The 23,680-nt window shown below is 42.1% G+C and overlaps 2 protein-coding genes across 8 annotated transcripts; both read left to right on the top strand.

The window, feature by feature from the left end:
• Nucleotides 1–1,063: 1,063 nt before the first annotated feature.
• On the top strand, nucleotides 1,064–16,200 carry LOC148293230 (uncharacterized). The gene is made up of 4 exons (XM_088244631.1): nucleotides 1,064–1,359; nucleotides 1,435–1,904; nucleotides 15,777–15,931; nucleotides 16,079–16,200. Exons 1-4 carry the CDS (start codon nucleotides 1,105–1,107, stop codon nucleotides 16,198–16,200), a joined length of 1,002 nt encoding a protein of 333 aa, XP_088100757.1. The 5' UTR covers nucleotides 1,064–1,104.
• Nucleotides 16,201–17,589: 1,389 nt separating this feature from the next.
• Nucleotides 17,590–23,094, top strand: LOC110774352 (uncharacterized). 7 transcript variants are annotated; one of them, XM_021978883.2, is made up of 10 exons: nucleotides 17,590–17,742; nucleotides 17,975–18,108; nucleotides 19,165–19,259; nucleotides 19,433–20,536; nucleotides 20,624–20,915; nucleotides 21,183–21,392; nucleotides 21,550–21,723; nucleotides 21,908–22,108; nucleotides 22,190–22,303; nucleotides 22,516–23,094. In XM_021978883.2, exons 4-10 carry the CDS (start codon nucleotides 19,458–19,460, stop codon nucleotides 22,852–22,854), a joined length of 2,409 nt encoding a protein of 802 aa, XP_021834575.2. In that variant the 5' UTR covers nucleotides 17,590–17,742; nucleotides 17,975–18,108; nucleotides 19,165–19,259; nucleotides 19,433–19,457; the 3' UTR covers nucleotides 22,855–23,094. The 7 variants fall into 7 exon arrangements, with proteins under 7 accessions (XP_021834575.2, XP_021834572.2, XP_021834573.2 ...); XM_021978880.2 differs by having other exon boundaries at nucleotides 19,411–20,536; XM_021978881.2 differs by lacking the exon at nucleotides 17,590–17,742 and adding an exon at nucleotides 17,751–17,900 and having other exon boundaries at nucleotides 19,411–20,536.
• The last annotated feature ends 586 nt before the right edge of the window (nucleotides 23,095–23,680 follow it).

The following is a 23,680-nucleotide window of genomic DNA, read 5'->3' as shown; positions in this document are numbered from 1 at the left end:
GATTTAGAGCCGAACACGCTGACCGAGGCTGAATTGGCGAAGATTCGGGCGGAGTTCAATATTCCGGAATCGGTAAGGATGCGGATCCCGGGGCCCTTAGAGTCGCTCAGTGATAATGACAAGGGCGTGGTCTTCTTCACTGATGTCTTCAAGCATGGGCTTCGGCTGCCGTTGAAACATTCGGTGCAGAAGATATTGGCTGTGATCGGATATGCACCAGGGCAGTATAATCCAAACTTTTGGATTACGTTGCTTGGGACGATCGCAGCGTTCAGCTTGGCTGGCGAGGGGGAGCCGAGCTACGAACAATTTGCCCAACTGTACAGTGTGACGAGGGCGAAGAGTGCCGATAATGGAGGGTGGGTGCAGTCCAACTGTCTATCGGCAGGTCAGCGTGGACACTTTGTGGTTGGGGTGCCGAGCTCCCAGAAGACCTGGCGCAAGCGTCGGGTCATCGTCTCTGGTGACTGGGAATCGGCACCAGGAGTGATCGTGGAGAGGAGGATTCCTACGTCTTTCCAGACAGTCGGTAGGGTAGAGCCTGCCGTTTGGCAGTTGGTTGGTTTTTTTTTTTTTTTTTTTTTTTTTTTTTTACCGTCTGATGTTTGTGTTTCAGTGTCCTTGAAACGGCCGTCTGCACCGATCAGAGAAGTGGAAGCAATCGAGAGGGTGAGGACGAAGATTGCCGAAGAAGATCGCTTCTTCAAGGAGTTGCTATACTTCCGGAACCTTTACAAGGCGGGCTTGATCGGCAAATCAGAGCACGACCGAAGGTTAAAGGAGGAAGAGGAAGAGGAGAAAAGGCAAAGTGAGTGATGCCGTTCGGCAGGCGTCGTGAGCGTCTTCCTCTTCATATCTACCGTTGGTGATATGAGTTGTGTTTTTGCAGTGGCAGGTGGGCGTCCAATGAGCGAGGCGACCAGGAGGCGGCTGGAGGGGCATGGGGCGCCGAAGCCGAAGAAAGGGCAGTCCCCCCGACCGAAAAAGAAGGCGGCGGCAGGGGCCTCAGGTGATGAGCAGACGGTGGCGGATCGCCGCCGGGAGAAGCAGGCGGCCGAGGCTGAGGCCGTTCGGGAGGTGCACCTCCAAGTAACCGGAAAAAGGATGATTGAGGGTGCCCTCGACGCAACGCCGTTGCCGAAGCGGCCAAGGGGGCCGAATGAAGGGACATCGGTGGTGATTCCCGATGATGAAGGAGAGGGAGAGGAGGGTCCGGTGAACATTGCTTGCCCTCGGAAGGCCGTGCCGTTCATCAACAGCATGATCGATGGCGCTCAAATGGAGCTGTCAGAGATTGAGCAACTGTCGGTGAAGACGTTGCGCGAGCAGACCGGGCGAGCCTTCCGGCTTCAGGCTGCAGTAAGTGTTTAACTTGTTGTGTTTTTTGTTCAAGTGGTTATGTGTTCGGCATACTAACTTGGTATGTGTTATCAGGCTGATATGGAGATGTGGCTCTGCGTGAAGCGAGCCATCAATGCTGCCGAACGGTACCAAAAGAAGTTTGAAGAGGGCCGTTCGAAGATTGCTGAAGCCGGAAAGCTCATTCAGGAGGCCGACCGGCGTGCTGAGGAAAATGCTGCGAAGATAGCGGAGCTGACATCGAAATTGGCAGCAACGGAGTTGGATTTGGTGGCGGCGCAGGAGGCGAAGGCAGCGGTGGAGGTGGCTATGGATGCGGCCGAACGGTCGCATGGCAAGGAGGTAGAGGAGGCGAAGGCGAAAGCCGTAGATGACTACCGAGCGTCGGAGGAGTTCACGCTTCTGGTAGACAAAGAAGTCATGGAGCAATGTGACGACTTTGTCTACCGATTCAAGCGGTACAATGCAGATAAGAAGCTGAACCTGAACTTTCTCCGGGATCCGCCGCCATTACCGGAAGGGGTGACCGAAGAGATGGTGGAGGCGTACAAGGGGGAGGATGCCGAGCTCGAGGAAACCGACGACACCGATTCAAGCAGTGGGGAGGAAGAAGGTCATCCCGGGCCGAGGGCAGCCGTTGCTTCTACTGCCGAGCCGTCGACTGATCCTGTGCCTGCGTCAGCTGATGCCGATGTTGTAGCGACCGAAGCCGATCCACCCACCTCGTAGACTTTTTGTTTTTAACATTTTTGAGCGTGCCGAATGGCATATTGTAAAGACAAATGGCCCTTCTGTGGCCTTTTATTTATCAAGGTTAAGTTTGTTTCAGGTTAATGTGTTATGTCCCTTAATTCTGTATGTGTGCATGTCGTATGTAGAATATGTTTGATATAATATTGCTGAATGGTAGTGCCGTATGTATAGAATAGGGAGTTCCAAATTAAACCGATTACAAAAGTGGATGACCAAAGGTGACGACCGAAGGTATGACCTTTGTGTACAAAGGTGATGACCGAAGGGGCGTTCACTTGTAGTAATATTTGAGATGTTCTACATTCCAAGGGTGGCCGAGGGTTTGACCATCGGTACCTGTTGTGTCGATACAGCTGCACCAAAATGGATTCAGCTGCATCCTCAACTTGTGATACTCGCAAGTGCACGAGCCGTTCGGTAGTATAGCGTATGTAAGTGCGAGGTCGATCCCACGAGGATTGGTGATTGAATGATCCAATTCAGTTTCCCTACACAAAACAGAAATGAAAAAGAAAGGAAATAAATAAAACAAGGAAGAAAGAAATAACTAACTCAAGCAGATAAGTTCCCAAGTTCAATTAGATTAATGGATTGATTCTAGCTAAAGTATGATTAAGCCATGGTGTGTGGTCATAACCTTGTGTTCCTAATTCCCTAATTTGATCATTTGTTGTCTAACCTAAAATTAAGCATTAGGAACCCATTAAGCATAGAAGAACAATTTAAACAACCAAGCATGTATCTAATCCCTGTTGTCGAATGTCCATACATACTCTTCCTATTCATAGTTCAATTCGAATTAAAGCATGGTGTATACTCTTAATTCAAACCAAGATAGCTAACATGCAAGCCTAAATGGTGATCAATCATTCAAACTAGCATATAAACTTATAAGCATAATGAATAGGAACAAAAACCATAATTGAAACTTGGAAACTAATCAAACTTGAAACTAAAGAAAAGAATTTACATAACAATGAAAATTAAAGTAGAACTTGGAAAGACTTAAGGAGAATTTCAGCACAAAGATCTCATTATAACAATTGAAAACTAGAAAGAGAAACTAAGAGAATTTGAGGGAGAGAAGGGAAGGGAGCTCTAGAGAAGTGTTTGAGAGCTCCCCCCCTTGGGGTGTGATTACAAGCTTAGAGAACTTCTCTATTTATAGGCCTAGGGGAAGTGAAAATCTGAATTCAATATGGCTAATGCATACAACACTTGTTTTATAAAATCTGAAATGGTTGATGCACTTGTATTAGAAAATCTAAATTGGGTGATGCACTTGTATTAGAAAATCTTGAATTGGTTGATGCACTTCACCAATAGATCCCACCAGCAGCCCTAGCTCATCTTCATGTCACCATGACCAAGCTTCCAACCAGAAATGATAGCTCATACCTAACTCACCATGACCAAGCATCCAACCAGCACATGCTGAGGTCAGCATGACCAGCAACTTCAAGGGCTTACAACTTGGGCTTCTCTTAATCAAATTAGGACTTTAAGCACTTGAAATTGAAGTTCAGAATGTCTTCTTTCCAGCCATATGTTATTTGGGCCAATCCAAGGTCGGAGGAAGAAGTTAAGGCCAAAACAAATTGCTAACTCATTTTGCGCGCTGATAAAATCCATCATGAGCATGGCTATGTGTTTGCTAGGTAACAGACTCCAGATTTATCCAATGGGGCTGAATTTTGGATATGTTATAGTACACACCCATTGGAACAACTTTCATGAAGAATGTTGCCTCATCCGAGCTATGTAGGTTGCTGAAACAAAGCTTGCAATATGACCTACGAAACTGGACTGGCAGGGGGCTGTAGCCAAAATGAGTTTGTCTTTAAGCACTTCTTCCCTTTATCCAAATCAGGCTTTAACATGCATGGATTGCATCATTTCCTATCCAAAGCCATCATTGTTACCTAAAGCTGAAAGATAAACACAAAAAGGATTAAAAGCACAAGTTTAACTCAAAAACATAACCAAATCATAAGCTAGAAGGGTACAAAATGATATACAATTATGAACCGATCAAATACCCCCAAACCTAGATTTTGCTAGTCCTCGAGCAAAACAACACAAAACAAAGTTAAAAACAAAACAAGAAGTTAACTAGACCACTTTCGTAGGTAACTCGATTGCATTGAGCGTATGCAACAAGCCTTTAAACCTCTAGGCATCCCTAGTAGGAGGAGTTGTGTCTCCTGAGGGTTTAACAGATACGATACCCACAAACGTTTTACTGACTCTGTAAAACAAGGTAATTAGAAAACTTAAAAGATTGTTAGTCCTTAAGCAAAAAAAAAAACAAAAAAAAAAACAAAAAAAATTACATTAACAAAAACAAAACAAAACAAAACAAAACAAAAAAAATTACAAAAATAAAAAGAACTCAAAACAATCTTTCCGAACATTTTCTGAAGAGAAATGACTCATGCACATGACTCAAAAGTTTTAACAATAAAAGCTCAATTTTGGACATTATTCACAAAGCGGCAAAGTTCAAAACATAATATGCTCAAAGTGTGGTAGTGTGATAGCCAAATGCAACAAATTCCCCAATCTTAGTTTTCACACAATTTCAAAAATCATACAAAACACAAATTCAACTTCAAATCTCACCAAAATTGTCCTCTCACAAATGAATCACTCGGAAGAGGGCTACAATGCAACACTCAGTTATAAACATGAGATTAGAGTTAAACCATAAGGGACTTAACTCGCAATAGAAAGATGAAGAACTTGCATTAATATGATCTCAAGAAGGATGCCAAACACTTAAAAGTAGAAAAATAAATGCAATTCAACCACATGACATTTAAGATCAATTTAGGTCTTTAGCATAGGTTGTAATGGGGCCAAGGGTGTAAGGTGAGTAAGAAATGAAGGGTATGGATAAAACAAAGTCCAAGAAACTCAAAATATAAGAGCATAAAACAATTGTTTACAAGACTTCGAATAATCACGATTAGATTTTTTTCTTTTACACGATCAAAACTCCTTATACCTTCATTTACAATTATTCATACTCCTTTCCTTGAATTGAACAAACACCAATTTATTTAGAAGGCCCAAAAATGAAACCCAAAAATGAAATTTCATTCAACCACCACTTAATCACAATTTTTCTCTTTTCTTTTCTTTTCTTTCACCAATTGAGTGAATTTTTTTTTTTTTAAATTTTTTTTATGTAATATCCCTTCCCAAACTTAGCATGAAAACCACATCCGAATTAGAGCTCATGAGTTCCTTAGAAAGGTAAATTCTTGTTTTTCGGGCTAAGGCGAGGAAATATAATTGGTAAAATGAAAGAAAAGGTTTACATGTAGACTCAAAATGGTTAACAATGGAAAATCATGCTTAAGCATGCATAAGGTTAGCTTGAAAGGCACAAACGATCCAAAGAGGGCCTTAATATCACTTCTTAAATGTCATGAAATCAAATTGCATAAGAATGAATGACTTTTAAGTGTTCAACCAAATCAATGAATAATGAGATCAAACAACAACTTAGATGACAAGAAATTAAGAGTATGTGTATATAACACTCATGAAATGAAGTACAAGGCTCAAAAGCTCACTTTATATGGTTGGTTATATAAGTCTAAATTATGCTTTATACAATTCTTTACATCATGCAAATCCTTTAATTGGAAAATTATGAAACAAATGGCAAGTGCAAAGAAGGTTTCGAACATGTCATGCTAGAACGATGCCAAATTAATTAATTAATTAATTTTTTTTTACAATAAAAATTTACAAGGAAAACAAAATAAATAATAAATAAAATTCAATTTTCATTTAAGTCATGCAAACATTTATCACAATCTCATCAAATGTGTTCGGAAAGTGAATAAAATCAAAATCAAAATCAAAATCAAAATAAAAGCAAGACTTAACAAAATAAAATAAAAATAAAAACAAGCAAATAAATACATAAAAAATAAAAAATAAATTAAGGAAAAACCAAATTTACATGCTAAACTCTAATACCCCCAAACCTAGAAATGAACATTGTCCTCAATGTTTAAAAATTAGCCATAAACAATGTCATAACAACAAATGAAAGGTATTAAAGCAAATTAAAAAACAATCACAAAATCACAAAAGAAAACAAAAACAAAATAATTATAAAATAAAAATTACAACACAAACAAACAAACAAACAAAAAAATGAAACAGTAAACCCTAATCACACAATTCTGAAACTCAAAAAAAAATTTGAAGCCCAAAGCCCACAATTTCGAAACACAAACCACAGTGAATTTAACCCACTTTGAAACCCAAACTAAAGTGAAACCCGACCCACAATTTGTTTTCATTTCCGGCTTTTTATTATTATTTAGTTTTGTAAAACATGGGTCATGATGTCTCGGTTCAGTGTAAGGGACCAACAGACAGGGCAAGACACGTGTCGACGCATAGAGGCGCCGCAGACTCCACAAGCAAAAATTACGGGCTCATGGAAAGGCGCGAAGACTTTACTGAACGCGTTCGTTCAGAAAAGACACGTCGTGATAAATGAGTTGGGTATGGTTGGAAGGCGAGAAGGTTGTGGGACTCAAGGAATGCTGGAGATTCAGAAAATGCTCAGATGCTGCAATGGCTAGGGTTTGTCAAAGACTAAGTCTATAAGAAAGGGTGAAAAAAAAACGCAAACTCAGAAACACACAAAAGAGAAAAGAAAGAAAGAAGAAAAGAGAGTAAGAAATCAAATGGCCTCTAACTACCCATTTTCGTTGGATCTCAACCTAGCTCCACCGACTCAGACACGAGGCCAAGCAGCGGCACCAGTATGGATGCCCTACTTTGCTTCCGCACGGGGGCCTGTGACAGTAACTGACTCAATACTCATGGACAACGATGTTGCCATTGGAGTGGCTAGAAATTTAGTGACTCCTAAAGATATACGTGTTCTGGGGACAAGGGATGACAACCGGGTCGTGAGCGATGCCCTGGCACTGAGCGTGCAGAGTACGGCAACAGTCGCAAGTTTGGGTCATCGCCTACTTGCGAAGTCCCATGAGGTAGAGGTGCTGAAAGGTCAGTTGGCGGCGGAGCGAAGTATGGTTGAGGAGTGTCAGACTGCTATAAAAAGCTTGAAAAGGGAGAGGTCAAGGATAGTGGAGGTGAATCGACACCAGCTAGAAGTATTGCGGGACGAGAATAGAAACCTATCAAAGATGGTAGAGTTGTACTCTCGCGACATGAGAAAACAGCTGGAAGACCTAGACCGACCGGGTAAACGCAAACAAGCAGATCGCGAGAGTAGTTACGCTCAAGCTAAGATTGCGATCTTTGGGAGCTCAAGTGATGAGCCCCAAGAAGCTGTGCGTGAAGCCCCAGAAGAGGACAGCCAGAGGGCCAAACTCAAAGCTCCAATGGTCGAGACACCAACCACCGAGAAGAAATGATTTCCTACTGCATTATTGTTGTTTTTATTTTATTTTGTTGTTTTTGTATTTTCGTTATTTTGTTTCGGAAATAAAAGAGTAAGGTTGCAGAAAGAAAAAGAAAAAGAAAAAGAAAACACACTTCCCAACTAAAATAAAACAAAGACGACAAACGGAAAAGAAAACACATTTCCCTAACTAAAATAAGACAAAGATGATAGCCGAAAGGGAAAGGCAAAAACACAAAACACTAGAAAATGAAAGTAACGGGCAAAAACATTAAACACCAGAAAACATGGAGGAAAAAAAAGAAAAGTAAAGTAAAGGTGCTCCCCCTTGAAGCGATTAGGTCGAGCATGCCCGGGAAATCCGAAATGGTGTTGGCTCTCTCTCATCAGCATATGTCTATTTAAACCACACCTTTGCAAGCGGATGATACCCAGCATTTCTTCCTGCAAACTCAAGGAAAAACATCAAAAAATTCAGAAGCAAAACAAATGGCATCCTCATGCACTCACCTTGATGATCTCAACCTTGAGCTCTCACTTGCACCACCGAATGCCCAGACAAGGGTTCCTCCAAACACTGTCTTTCCAAACTCTTCATATCATCACGGCACGGCCTCAAACTTTGCTGAGGCAATACCGAACTTTTCTGAGGCACTGTCGAACAGAGCAGTGCTGCTAGGAGGCATGATTAGCAGCAAGCTCACTCCGACAGATCATCTGCATGTGGCACAGAGGTCTGATAAGGCAGCGGTAGAGGAGTCCCACAATTTAACTGTGCTCCACGCGGTCTCCGCTACCAATTTGGGCATGCGATTACTGGCGAGGACAAGGGAGTGTGCCGCGATGAGCGAGGAAATAGCTTCCTTGAAGGCTATGGTGGCGGACTTGCAGAAGCGGCTCTACTGTGCCAATCAGCACGTGGAAGCACTGCAGAGAAAAAATGAGGACCATGTGGAGCTGCTGCAGATTCTACAAGTGCGAGAAAATAGAGGCAAGCCATGATGATGATGGAGATGAAGAAGATGATGATGATGTTGTTTTTTTATTTTTATTGTTTTTATTTTTGTTTTGTTTTGTTTTTGTTTTGTTTTGTTTTTTTGTTTTTATGCAATGTTTGAAATAAAATAAAAAAAGTGTTTTAACACTCAGAAATAAACTAACTAACCATACCACGTAAATAAATAAATAAACTAACATAAAAAAATAAAAACAGAAACAAAACAAAAACAAAGACTCAACAGAAAAGAAAACAAAGAAAATAAAGAAAACTTAATTTAAAAACACACGAATATACAAGCAACTCACGGATGACCAGTTAAGGGCCTCAGAAAACACAGCCAGGGGATCCGGGAAGGTTGGAGGGGTCACAATGGTCCCGCTTAAAACCCAAACTTCTTAGACACCGAAGGTGTCGCCTAAAGAACTCCTAGACACTGTATTAACGGAAGTGCTCACTGGGGTTACCATAAGTCGGCTCATATGAAAAATCTTTTTTTTAAAATTTTTAAGATAAGAAATAAAAACAAATTAAGATAAAATGAAACAACAAACCGTAAACGAAAATGAACTAAGTACTGTAAACAAATTCAAACAAACAACATAAATTGTTGTACTAAAAGAAACAAACCAAGAAACCAAAGAAAAAAAAAAAAACAAACAGCACTTTCTATCACCCTTTTATCACCATTTGGACAGATTCGTTTCTATGTTTTTCAGCTTAGATTAATGGATTGATTCTAGCTAAAGTATGATTAAGCCATGGTGTGTGGTCATAACCTTGTGTTCCTAATTCCCTAATTTGATCATTTGTTGTCTAACCTAAAATTAAGCATTAGGAACCCATTAAGCATAGAAGAACAATTTAAACAACCAAGCATGTATCTAATCCCTGTTGTCGAATGTCCATACATACTCTTCCTATTCATAGTTCAATTCGAATTAAAGCATGGTGTATACTCTTAATTCAAACCAAGATAGCTAACATGCAAGCCTAAATGGTGATCAATCATTCAAACTAGCATATAAACTTATAAGCATAATGAATAGGAACAAAAACCATAATTGAAACTTGGAAACTAATCAAACTTGAAACTAAAGAAAAGAATTTACATAACAATGAAAATTAAAGTAGAACTTGGAAAGACTTAAGGAGAATTTCAGCACAAAGATCTCATTATAACAATTGAAAACTAGAAAGAGAAACTAAGAGAATTTGAGGGAGAGAAGGGAAGGGAGCTCTAGAGAAGTGTTTGAGAGCTCCCCCCCTTGGGGTGTGATTACAAGCTTAGAGAACTTCTCTATTTATAGGCCTAGGGGAAGTGAAAATCTGAATTCAATATGGCTAATGCATACAACACTTGTTTTATAAAATCTGAAATGGTTGATGCACTTGTATTAGAAAATCTAAATTGGGTGATGCACTTGTATTAGAAAATCTTGAATTGGTTGATGCACTTCACCAATAGATCCCACCAGCAGCCCTAGCTCATCTTCATGTCACCATGACCAAGCTTCCAACCAGAAATGATAGCTCATACCTAGCTCACCATGACCAAGCATCCAACCAGCACATGCTGAGGTCAGCATGACCAGCAACTTCAAGGGCTTACAACTTGGGCTTCTCTTAATCAAATTAGGACTTTAAGCACTTGCAATTGAAGTTCAGAATGTCTTCTTTCCAGCCATATGTTATTTGGGCCAATCCAAGGTCGGAGGAAGAAGTTAAGGCCAAAACAAATTGCTAACTCATTTTGCGCGCTGATAAAATCCATCATGAGCATGGCTATGTGTTTGCTAGGTAACAGACTCCAGATTTATCCAATGGGGCTGAATTTTGGATATGTTATAGTACACACCCATTGGAACAACTTTCATGAAGAATGTTGCCTCATCCGAGCTATGTAGGTTGCTGAAACAAAGCTTGCAATATGACCTACGAAACTGGACTGGCAGGGGGCTGTAGCCAAAATGAGTTTGTCTTTAAGCACTTCTTCCCTTTATCCAAATCAGGCTTTAACATGCATGGATTGCATCATTTCCTATCCAAAGCCATCATTGTTACCTAAAGCTGAAAGATAAACACAAAAAGGATTAAAAGCACAAGTTTAACTCAAAAACATAACCAAATCATAAGCTAGAAGGGTACAAAATGATATACAATTATGAACCGATCAGTACCACGCAAACGGTAAGTGCCTGGGCGGCAGATGGTAACAACTTCGTAAGGACCTTCCCAAGATGGACCAAGGGTGCCGTCGTTGGAGTCCTTGGTGGCGAGGGAGATTTTGCGTAGTACCCAGTCCCCTACTTTAAACGATCGGCGTCTGACGCGCGAGTCGTAGTAGCGGGAAGTCCGTTGTTTGTAGGCGGCATTCCGAAGCTGAGCCTGGGAACGGTGTTCCTCAATGAGGTCCAGGTTGAGAGTGAGCTGGGCTTCGTTTTGCTCTGGCTCGTAAGATGCCGTTCGGCACGAGGGTGCGTTGATCTCGACTGGAACAACGGCTTCGGAACCGAAGGCAAGGGAAAATGGCGTCTCGCCAGTCGACCGTCGGTAGGAGGTATTGATGGCCCATAGCGCTTCCGGAAGGAGATCGGGCCATGCTCCTTTAGCTGTCCCAAGCTTTTTCTTCAGCGTCCTCTTGATGATCTTGTTGATGGCTTCGACTTGGCCGTTCGACTGTGGATGTGCTGGGGAGGCGAAGAACAGGTTGATGCCAAATCGGTGGCATAGGTGCCGGAACTGAGAGGAGTCGAATTGTTTTCCGTTGTCGGTGATTATTGCGTTCGGGAGGCCGAATCGACAAATGATATTCTTCCATACGAAATGTTCAACCCTGGCTGCAGTGATTGTTGCCAAAGGTTCGGCCTCGGTCCACTTGGTAAAGTAGTCGACGGCGACGATGGCGAATTTGACCTGTCCCTTGCCCTGGGGCATAGGGCCGATGAGGTCTAAACCCCATTGGGCAAAGGGCCATGGGCTAACAATCGGAGAGAGTGGTTCGGCAGGCAGCTTTGGAACGGAGCCGAAACGCTGGCATTGATCGCACTTCTGGACCAGGGTGGTGGCATCGGCATGGAGAGTCGGCCAGTAGTACCCTTGCCGAATGGTCTTGAAAGCCAATGATCTAGCCCCAGAATGGTTCTCACAGGCCCCCTCGTGAATCTCTCGTAGGACGTAGTTTCCCTGCTGCGGGGTCATGCACCGAAGCAATGGTAAGGAGTGACCACGCCGATAGAGAATCTGATTCAGAAGGAGGTATCGTGCCGATCGGCGGCGGATAGTCGTTGCTTCAGATTTGTTGTCAGGCAACGTGCCGTTGGCGAGGTAGGCGTGGATAGGATCCATCCAACTGGGATCCTGCCGAACGGCATGTACTTCGAGGTCGGTGGTACTGCGCCGAGTGAGGACCTCGATCGGCACATGGCGCCCTATGTTGTCGTCGATCGCCGATGCAAGACGTGAGAGAGCATCGGCGTGGCTGTTCTCGGATCTGGGGATCTGTTGAACTTGGTACGCAGTGAAGTGGTGCAGCAATCGGCGAGCGTGTGTCAAGTAGGCAACCATCGAAGTGTCCTTGGCTTCAAATTCAGTCAGTATCTGGTTCACGACAAGTTGTGAGTCGCTACAGATCCTGAGTTGCTGAGCGCCCATTTCTTTAGCGAGCCGAAGGCCTGCCAACAGAGCTTCATATTCGGCTTCGTTGTTGGAAGTCCGGAATTGGAATCGGATGGCATATTCGATGGTTGTCTGGTCAGGGGTCTTGAGTACTAAGCCGGCTCCGCTGCCCTGTCGGTTGGACGAGCCGTCCACGTAGAGAGTCCAAAGTGGAATCGACGGATTAAGGATTCCCTCGGTCGGGTGGGCGACTGGTACCGTCGTAGATGAATCGGAGGCGGCGTCCTTCGGAACTGGCCCTTCGGATGTGGTCAACTCGGAGATGAAGTCGGCTACAGCCTGTCCTTTCTCGGCGGGACGAGGGTGGTAGTGGATGTCGAATTCGCCGAGCTCGATGGCCCATTTGACTAGCCGACCAGATGTCTCCGGTCTCTTGAGTATCTGGCGCAGAGGCTGATTGGTGAGGATGGTAACGCTGTGAGCCTGAAAATATGGCCGAAGCTTGCGTGCTGAAAGGACGAGAGCGTAGGCGAGTTTTTCCAGCTCGGGGTACCGAATCTCAGCGTCTTGCAAGGCATGGCTAGTGTAGAAAATGGGGAGTTCGATGCCGTTCGGCTTGCGAATGAGCACAGAACTAAGTGCCGTTGCCGAAACCGAAAGGTAGAGGATGAGTTTTTCGCCGGGAAGAGGAGTGGATAATAAGGGTGCTCTGCTCATGTAGGCCTTGAGATCCTAGAAGGCGCGATCGCATTCGGCAGTCCAGACAATCTGTCGTTTGCTTCCTTTGAGGGCCTTGAAGAATGGAGCGCACCGATCGGTAGCCTTGGAGATGAACCGGGCCAGAGCGGCGACGCGCCCAGTCAGACTCTGAATTTCCTTCTGTGTCTTTGGAACCTGCATGTCGAGTAATGCCTTGATTTTTTCAGGGTTGGCCTCGATTCCTCGTTGGCTGATCATGAAGCCGAGAAATTTGCCCGAGGAAACGCCGAAGGCACACTTGCTCGGGTTGAGGCGCATATTGTACTTTTTCAAGATGCCGAACATGAGCGAGAGGTTGTGGAGATGAGAATCGGCCGTTCGACTTTTGACCAGCATGTCGTCCATGTAGACTTCCATCGAGGTGCCAATGAGGTCGGAAAAAATTTTGTTGACCAATCGCTGGTATGTCGCCCCAGCGTTCTTCAGGCCGAACGGCATAACTTTGTAGCAGTAAAGTCCCTTGTCGGTGATGAATGCCGTGTGTTCCCGATCGGTAGGGCTCATGAATATCTGGTTGTAGCCTGAGTATGCATCCATGAAGCTGAGAAGTTCATGGCCTGCCGTGGCATCCACCATCTGATCGATTCGTGGCAGAGGAAAGCTGTCCTTTGGGCAAGCCTTGTTTAAATCGGTATAGTCCTGACACATTCTCCAGGCGCCGTTTGATTTTTTGACTAAAACCGAATTTGCCAGCCAAATTGGGTAAGTTACTTCCTGGATGAAGCCAATGGTCCTTAGTTTGTCCACTTCGAGCCTCATTGCTTCATACCGTTTGGCATCGTAGGCCCGCCGTTTCTGCCGGATGGGTTTGAAAGTGGGGCAGATGCTGAGCTTGTGACTGATGACGCTCGGGGCGATACCGGGCATATCGTCGTATGACCAGGCAAAGACTTCTGCATTGGTGCGCAGGAAGGTGATAAAATCGGCCCTCAGTGCCGGACTCAAGGTTGTACCAATTCGAACTTGTCTGTCCGGTTGTGCTTCGGAGAGGGTGACTGATTCTAAATCTTCGGCGGGTTGCGCTTGCGGGGTTACAGCCTCATCTCGGGGGTCATCTGGTTTGTCCGCCCCCCTGCCGTTCGGTACGCCCAAGCTGGTGGCGACCGAGTATGTTTCGCGAAGCGCAGCCCTTGCCGATTCCTTGGTTGCCGAAACGTAACACGTCCGTGCACTCAATTGGTCCCCTCGCACTTGGCCGACGCCAGCGTGTGTGGGGAACTTGAGGAGGAGCATGTGTGGTGACAGCATGGCCTTCATTTTTGTGAGCGACGTCCTGCCGATGATAGCGTTGTATGCCGTTGGGCAGTCGACCACTAAAAAATGAGTGTAGAGGACCGTTCGTCTGGGGATGGTACCGACGGCGAATGGGAGCTGGACACTGCCGATGGAGCTCAGTAGTCGACAACTACAATATTGACCGTGATGTCTTATTTTCAACTTCAAAGCTGCTGCCTCTTTATGGTTATTCCTTTCGCGGTCCTTTTCTTTTTTGTACCCATCAGAATCTGAAAGCTCTGCCAGTTCTGCATCGGCAGTATTCTAAATCGTTCCATGTAAGTAGGATATTACATTTTGCATCTAATGCTTAAATAAACAAATGCATTTTATCTGGGGTTGACATTATATGGTTATGTTTCTTAGTTAACAAAGAAATTATGTACTTGTTAGATTGAACTGCTTTTGAGGCCACAACTCTTGCTTGCAGCCTTTTCTACATTTGCCTATCATTCTTTTGGGTTTAGGATCCTCGGGTGGCTCATAACACCCTAGTCTACAACATATGAACTCTTTTATTATTATCTCATTTGTAAATCTTGTCCTTCTAATTAAATGTTTTCAAATACCAAACCCAGATTTTCTTGTGTAAGTCTTGTAGAACTCATACACATCATCAAGTGAGTTAAATTATTTCCCCATTTGTGGTTTCAAATTCATACTTACTACCGGTATCCTCCTACTTCATCATTTATTTGACTACTTTCTTCCTCTGCCCCCTCAACTTGGTTCTACACCTCTGCCTCATCAACTTGGTTTCCAATCAGTTGTGTGAACACTATACCATATCGGTTGGTGTTTTACGTGGTATAAAAAACAACTACATCTCTATAATATCCATATAAACGCCTTGAGGTTGCATCTGCCCAAAAAAAAAATTAGTTAGTCTTACATATGAATCTACCTCCATCTTGAAGTAAAAGCCATCATTCTTTTTTCTCTCAACCAAAAAATGTTCTTTTGAAAAAGCTCTGCATCATGCCCAATAAGCTTCGCATGAAGGTCTCTCTGCTAATTATACAAATCTTTACTAGTGCACCCAATGTTTTCCATTCCTCCTATTTGTACCTCAAGAAGGCTTATTCAAGCCCAATCCCAATAAAAGCAAGAGGAGAAGCTCAGTTGTAAGAAAGCTAATTTGATCTAAAGATGAGAGAAATCACAAGCACGCCTCCACTCTCAGCCACCGTTCTCTGTCGGTCAGGTAATGATATTTCCACGAATGATTTTAGCTCCTGATTTAGCGACATAAGCTTGTAATTATTATTATTATTATTATTCAATTACATTCATATCATTACAATTTGATTTTATTTGATTTTGTGTTTGAGGGTTAGGGTTCTGGGATTCTTTTAGTATTGCATAATAGAGTTGGAGAAGAGTAGATGCATATGGCAACAACTATGCGGTCTGTGGTTCGAAAGTTGGGGACTAACTATTCAACTCTACAAAAGTAAGTCTCATATCAACACAAATTAGCCATTGTAATCCGAACAAATGGTGATCTCTCTAAGACCTTGAGGTTATTTTAGTGTTTTCATGCTTCCTATTTTACCATGATTTTGTTCGAAACTCTCTTGACTCTCATTTGATCATCATTCAATGTTGTCACAGCAAAGGAATAATAGTAGCAAACATGTTTGGGGTTCGGAACTTTCAAATGAGGAGCTTAGTAGTCAACAACTACAATATTGACTGTGATGTCTTATTTTCAACTTCAAAGCTGCTACCTCCTTATGGTTATTCCTCTCGCGGTCCTTTTCTTTTTGGTAACCATCAGAATCTAAAAGCTCCGCCAGTTCTGCATCGGCAATATTAATTGTTCCATGTAAGTAGGATATTGCCTTTTGCATCTAATGCTTAAATGAACAAATGCACTTTATCTGGGGTTGACATTATATGGTTATGTTTCTCAGTGAACCAAGAAATTATGTACTTGTTAGACTCAACTGCTTTTGAGGCCACAACTCTTGCCTTGCAGCCTTCTCTATATTTGCCTGTCATTCTTTTGGGTTTAGGATCCTCGGGTGGCTCATAACACCCTTGTTTACAACATACAAACTCTTTTATTATTATCTCATTTGTAAATCTTGTCCTTCTACTTAAATGTTCTCAAATACCAAACCCGGAGTTTCTTGCGTAAGTCTTGTAGAACTCATATACATCATCAAGTGAGTTAAATTCTTTCCCCACTTGTGGTTTCAAATTCATACTTACTATCGGTATCACTCCCACTTCATCATTTATTTGACTACTTTCTTCCTCTGCCCCATCAACTTGGTTATGCACTTCTGCCTCATCAACTTGGTTTTCCACCACTGTGTTCATGTCCATTTTTCTAAAAGTTGTAACAACACAGTTAAAATCACATTAATTATTTACAAAAGCTCTTAGTATAGATGGTGCAATTTTAATGCAATCTTTCATATAAATTATGGTGCAATTAATAGTTGTTATACAGAATAATTATTCTTAATCCAATTATTACCCATTTCTTAATCATACCAATAAGACATATATTCATTATAGCAGTTTCTCATACCTATTCAGTATTTAATTATATTTCATCACCAACATATTGACAATTGAGTAATATTTGTTTAACATATGAACAAAATTACAGCTATCTGCACTGAAGTATAAGACACTTTTGGATGAGTTTGCCCTCAAATCTTGTCCAAGCTCAACGAAGAGCCATCTGAGTGTCTTCTCAGTCAAATTAGTGGTGTATTCTGAGTTAAATGAGTTGTATTTCATCGGGATTTGTCAAGCTTTGGGTCTTTATTTTGGGTTGAAGACAACTTGGCTGCAACTTAAGTTGCTCTTTTAATCCAGCCGTCCAATTTTATCCAACGACTGTGATCTATCCTTATTTTTCCTTGGTGGAGGTTGTTTTTGGGCCTAAGTCCCCTTTTGCCATGACAAAAAAGGATGGGTGGAAGTGCTCTTACGAGTCGATCCATGACAAAAGGGGATGGATGAAAGTGCTCTTACCAATCGATCCTTCGAGAAATTTTTTCTAAATCCACCAATGTATGCACTAGATGTTTTTTTCTTCGATTCCTCTTTCTCAAATGTCACTTATATACAAGATGGTACATCAACATCTTCCATCGATCCCATAAAGAAGCAGATCACATCCAATCCAATCACTCTTGGCCCATCCAAACTCTTAACGGTAATTAATATTTGTTTTAAATTCCAAACACATTGACTCCCTTACAGTGGGGTAACTGTAATTCAACAAAGCCAATGATGGCAGTTTAGGTACCAGCAGTAAAACACTTATGCCACACGACGCGTAACGTAACTCCTTAACCGGCAATACCCGGTCTCCCAACGCCCACCGACAACTTCACTCCCGGTCACCCCACTACCCCTCTCCATATCCGTACATCTCTCCCACTGAAGAAGATCTCCTTTTTAAATGCCACCTTCCCTCCTTCCTCATTATTCAACAAACACTACAGCCACTCCCCGAATTCCCCACAAAAATTAAAGAGCCCACATTTATCAATGCGATAATTGAGGTGAATTTATTGATAATCCCAAGGCACGCAGAGCCCAAAAAAAAGCTTCGGTAAGTGCTCAACTTTTTACTGTCAGTTTCACAGCTTTTTTGACTGCTCGAAGTTGTTTTTTTCGGGCGGAAAGAGACAACATGAGCAGGAAAGCGTCGTCGTTCTGGTCTGCTCTGGTCTGCATTCTGGAAGCTTTTTCATGGCGTAGCTAGATCTTGTAATTTTCTCCTGCGCTTGGCTTTCGACGTGGTTTTGGCTCTGTAAACTCACTTGTTTGAGTGCCATTTTCAGGTTCGAGCTCTTCAATTCTGCCATTTCCTCACTCTTTCGTGTCGATTTTGCCTCCAATTCGGCGTCGTTTTGGCTTGGATTGCGACATTGCGATTGGATCTTCGGTCGCGTTCTGGTTCAGTTATTTCGACGCGGTAAGTTGCTGAACGTTTTCTTTCTTTCTCTTCCCTTCTCCACTTAAACTTGACGTTATTTAATATTTACGGTGTTGATCTTGCCACGTCAGCATTACCGACGCTGTAGATTGCACTCTTTAGGAATGAACGAAACACTGTTGTGATGATGCCCATTTTTTGTGAATTCTGATTCGATCTCAGTTTGCTGTTGAAAAAATTTCCAAAAAGAATAATTACCGATTTTGTTAATTGTGATTAAATTCAGCTAACTTTTTCACTTTTTTTCTTTTTTCCTATAATTTCATGGATTTGACTTTGTTCTATTGGTTGGCCATGCTAAAAAGAGAAAAAAGTGAATTAATCTATAAGTATTAGCGGATCCTCTTTGTTGGACCGTACGTGGTTTAGCTGTTGCCAATTGCCAAATTGAGATGTATGTTCATTGTGTCAAATTTATTCCACGTTGATGGGGTCGTAGAATATGATAGATCCATTGGGCTGGACCCTCCGAGCCATTTTACGTTTTGATCCCAGAGCCTTTTGGGCAAGTTTGAGCTGTTTCAATGTCATTGTTTTGAAACGTAGCCCTCCCTTTATCAAAAAAAAGAAAAAGAAAAGAAATGTAGCGCTCCTGTGCTGTATATGATTTTGACCCATCTGGTTGAAATTAATGGAAGATACCCGTGTCTTAAATGACAGTGGAAAATAACAGCTGCAATGCAATTAGATGATGGAATTAGTGTTATAGCACCATTTTTTGCAATATTGGGTAGAAGGGAACTGACCCTTCTGAGGTGAATGAGTGAACAAACGTTGTTTGGTCTTTGGTGCTTGATTTTCTGTCTATCCTCTGAATTGAGATATGAATGCATGGCTCCATGACGGAGGCAAGCTTTAAATAGAGTTGTCATGAGCTTGCGTTCATTGGGTTCTACTGTTATGAAAAATCAAGCTCTTGTGTTTTTTTTTTGGTGTACTCAGTTTGCTAATGGAGTGCTAGTTTGACTTTGTTTTATGTCAAAGGTCTCGTAAAACTCTCAAAGTTGATGACCCAGAATGATGTCTTATTTGCAGGCTTACCGGAAATAACTTTGGAATAACTAAGGAAAGGCTCAGCAGAAGTTTTCTGGTTTATGCATTTTTAATTTGGGGAAGTCACTGCATAAGAGGTAGTTGAAATCCCTTCCTTTTGTGCATTTAGTGTTGGCTTGGCTCTATCTATTTCTTTCCTTTGGTTTTCCCCTCTCTAGTCTTCACTCTGAAAGTAATAAGAAGAAGAGCTTTGCTGGTTGTTGATTGTTTTGTTTTCTTCTATGTCAGTCTTTTTAATTGATTGTTATAGTTGGAGGAACTAAACCAAGCAAGGCATGAAGGAGGTTGAGAAAAGGAAAACCCCAAATACTAAAAACACCAAGCGCTCGGGAAGAACTGAAAGGAGAGACAACAAACTGAATCAAGGGAATCCTGGCAAGAGATTGAATGGAAAAGAAACTGAATCTAAAGACTCTTATACTATACCAGACCCCAGTACTTTAGAAAGTGATTCAAACACGGGCACCAAGCTCTCTGAAGTTAATGAAAACTTGGTTATACATTATGTGGATGATGTGAACAGGTTTGAGGAGGTGCCTCAAGATCTGAAAGCCAATCCAATGATTTCCAAAGGGAACATTGATGACGCTTTAGATGATCATTCCAGTGATTTTGAAAGAGAAACAAAGCATGGGAAGGAAGAGGTGTCAGATTGTGAGACAATAAAGGATTCCGTATCATCTCAAGGGGATTCACTTGAGGATGAGGATGTAGAACGAGCTTCAAGGGTTCCCAAAATCATTGCAAAGAAGAATCTCTCAGAGAGCTCTCATGGATCCAGGGAGAGGTCTCATAGTGAATCTAAGTCAAAATCCAAGGCACTACATCCTACAGAGAAAAATTCCACTAATTCTAATGAAGGAGCTTTGGGTAACACCAGAACTTCTTCTAGGAACAGTTCTAGCAATACAGAAGTTCCCTCTAAACCTTCGTCAGAATCATCTGAAGAAGTTGATGATAATCTTATTATAGAGGTAAAAGGAAGTCATATCCTAGATGGGGCTTCAAATGGTGCCAAGAGTGTTGAAAGTGACAATGAAACAGTACATGCTGAAGAAAATGGTGAGCAAGAGGATGTAACAGCTTTGGAACGAAAGGTTGAAGAAATGGAAATGAGAATTGAGAAACTTGAAGAAGAGCTCCGAGAAGTTGCTGCTCTTGAAATTTCCCTCTATTCTGTAGTACCAGAGCATGGGAGCTCAGCACATAAAGTGCACACACCGGCTCGGCGCATTTCTAGACTTTATATTCATGCTTGCAAGCTTTGGACTCAGGACAAGCGAGCCACAATTGCTAAGAACACTGTATCAGGGCTTGTTTTGATCGCAAAGTCCTGTGGCAATGATGTTCCAAGGTAAAAATTATCATGTCATAAAACGTAGTGTTAAAACATTGTCACTTTCCGAAACTAATATTTTCTCTTTTCCTTTTGTATTTTAAGGTTAACCTTCTGGTTATCAAACACTGTTGTGCTAAGGGAGATCATATCTCAAGCATTTGGCATTTCACACCAGTCAAGTTCTTTAACAAAGTTTGCTGATATAAATGGGACTAGCAAAAGAAATGAAGTGAAGTCTCCAACACTGAAATGGAGGGGTGGTTCTGGTGGTAAACAAATGAACGGTTTTATGCAGTTTGCTGATGACTGGCAAGAGACAGGAACCTTCACAGCTGCATTAGAAAAAGTTGAATCTTGGATTTTCTCTCGGATAGTTGAGTCCGTATGGTGGCAGGTACATCTACTCAAACAGAGTGTGTATAGATGTGTGTATCTGATTCTAGAATTGAACCATTGTGATCGTTTGATGAAACAACCAAATAATCTTGCATTCTTGCTTTTAACACATTAAAGGTGGCTTGAGTCTCTACTTCACAACAATCATGTTGTTTTAATGGCTAAGTTGCATGCCCAAGGCCATTTTTCCATCATTTAATATATATTCTTGACAGTGGGTTTGATGGGCTTTTATGTTTTACTGACCAGAATCTTATTTTTTCAGGCCTTGACTCCGAATATGCAATCTCCAGCTGAGTATTCGTCTAATAATAACACAATTGTAAGGTTGTTGGGACCTGCACTGGGTGATCAGAAGCAAGGCAGCTTTTCTGTGAACCTTTGGAAAAATGCTTTCCAGGATGCTTCTCAACGACTCTGTCCTGTTCGGGCAGGAGGGCACAAGTGTGGCTGCTTGCCTGTGTTGGCGAGAATGGTATGGAATCCTCAAATACCTATCTAAGCTTCCTCTGCAGTTTAAATTTTCTTCGTCACAGGCATTGGATTTTAACCTCAAACTACCGAACTTTCTCATCTTCATTAATTATTTTTTCTTCAGAGTTCTAATTAATTAGACATGATTTGCCTTTTAGGTTATGGAACATTGTGTTGCAAGGCTAGATGTGGCAATGTTCAATGCTATTCTGCGTGAGTCAGCCCATGAGATCCCTACTGATCCAGTGTCAGATCCCATTGTTGATCCCAGGGTTCTACCTATTCCTGCTGGTGATTTGAGTTTTGGGTCTGGTGCACAACTCAAAAATTCTGTACGTATCATACTCATGTTTTTCATCCCTTTATCATATTTTTAAACCAGAAATATTCACCTTTACATGGCTGTCAAACTATAAAGCCACTGTGGTAAGGAAATTGGCAGTTCATCTTTTGGAAGGGTAGGCCTCAAAATTGTGATTGCTAGATTTAAAACATGTGGAGGCTGCAATCATGCAGGTTGGAAATTGGTCTAGATGGCTAAGTGATATGTTTGACATGGATGCTGATGATTCCCTGCAAGAAGATCAGCCCGGCAGTCAGGATGATGACAGGCAGAGTGGGGATGGTGAATCTAAATCCTTCCTTCTTCTCAATGCCTTGAGTGATCTTTTAATGCTTCCCAAAGACATGCTTATCGACCGATCAATCAGAAAGGAGGTTGGTGTTCATAATTTATGTTCCCATTCTTTTCCTGTCTCTTAGTGGACTGATTAAACCTTTTGCTTTCATGTGTGCTAGGTGTGCCCTTCAATTAGTCTCCCATTAGTTAAGCGGATACTTTGTAACTTCACTCCAGATGAGTTCTGCCCAGATGCTGTCCCAGGAGCTGTATTGGAGGCACTGAATGCTGAGGTATGATTTACCTTTCCCTACATCTATATATTACCATATAAAGCTTTTATTCAGTTTTCAAGTTCCATGACCACACCGTCTCTGCAATTACGGCTCGATGGTTCTGAAGCAGTTGAAAAAGTTTGAATGAACTGCCGTTAAACGTTAATGTTAAAAAGTGCTTCTGTAATTGCATAGAAAAAGTTTGATGTACTGTTTCTTCATTTGTTCAGAGCATCGTGGAGCGCCGATTGTCGGGAGAATCTGCTAGAAGCTTCCCTTATACAGCGGCACCAGTTATGTACAGTCCACCTTCCTCGGCTGATGTGGCAGAAAAAGTTTCAGAAGCAGGAGGAAGATCTCAACTGGAAAGGAACGTCTCAGCTGTACAGAGAAAGGGATATACCAGTGATGAGGAGCTGGAGGAGCTGGATTCTCCTCTAACATCCATCATTGACAAATTACCGTCATCTCCAACTATTGTAGCAAATGGAAATGGAAAACATGAGCACACAGGTCATGCCTGCATGAATGTGAGGTACGAATTGCTTCGTGAGGTGTGGTCTGGGTAAATGTTGAAAGTGCAGACTCCGGACTCTCTATGTATACCTGTTGTTGCTGTATCAACAAAGTTATGGAGAAACTTAAACAGAACTGTGAATAATGAAAGGCAAATATCGAGAGGATTTGAAATCTTTAGGCTATTCTCAAAATATGGCTAAAGCCATTAGTTTTGTGTTATCTTTGTTTTTTGTATATTTATAGTGAGTTTCGTTATCATATATCAAATCAAAGAGATTACTTCATGCTCAGTGAACTCAGTCTTGAATAATCTAATCCAAGTTTCGACCAAAAAGAAAAAGAATAATCTATCCAAGTGCAGCAGAAATGACGCTTCTGTCATCGTCTTCAAGATGTCGGAATAGTCTTAAAGCATTGCAAACGCATGTTTACTTATTAGGAAGTCATGAATCGGGAAACTTAATAATAAGAAAATTAAGGAATTGAAATTGGATCAACTACTCCTTCTAGTTGATGTTATTCATGATTTTGAGGGTATTTGATTATGGTTTTAATGTGAAATTAACATGATATTTGATTTCTTATGTGTTAGTAACGCATGAGAAGTGAAAAATTGGAATCATTCAAATACCAATGTGTTTGGCAGGTAAGTTGGTGTGGGGATGAGAGTTGATGTCGCGTAGTGCTGTGTGTGTGTGCGGTGGGTTGGGGTGTTCGATGGGGAAATTGTGGGTGGTTTCAATGGTGCTACATGTGCCGAAGAAAGGGGTGATTGACGACTCGCTGGGTGGGGAGGGTAGGGGTTGGGGTTGCTGAAAAGTGGGAGGGGTGGGTGAGGGTTCGGTTCGGTTTGGTTTGGTTTTGAGGCCAAACCGT

The sequence above is a fragment of the Prunus avium genome, chromosome 7 (assembly GCF_965620075.1).
Source record: "Prunus avium chromosome 7, drPruAviu1.hap1.1, whole genome shotgun sequence".
Taxonomy (NCBI): Eukaryota; Viridiplantae; Streptophyta; class Magnoliopsida; order Rosales; family Rosaceae; genus Prunus; species Prunus avium.
This window is presented reverse-complemented; position numbering and strand designations above follow the sequence as displayed.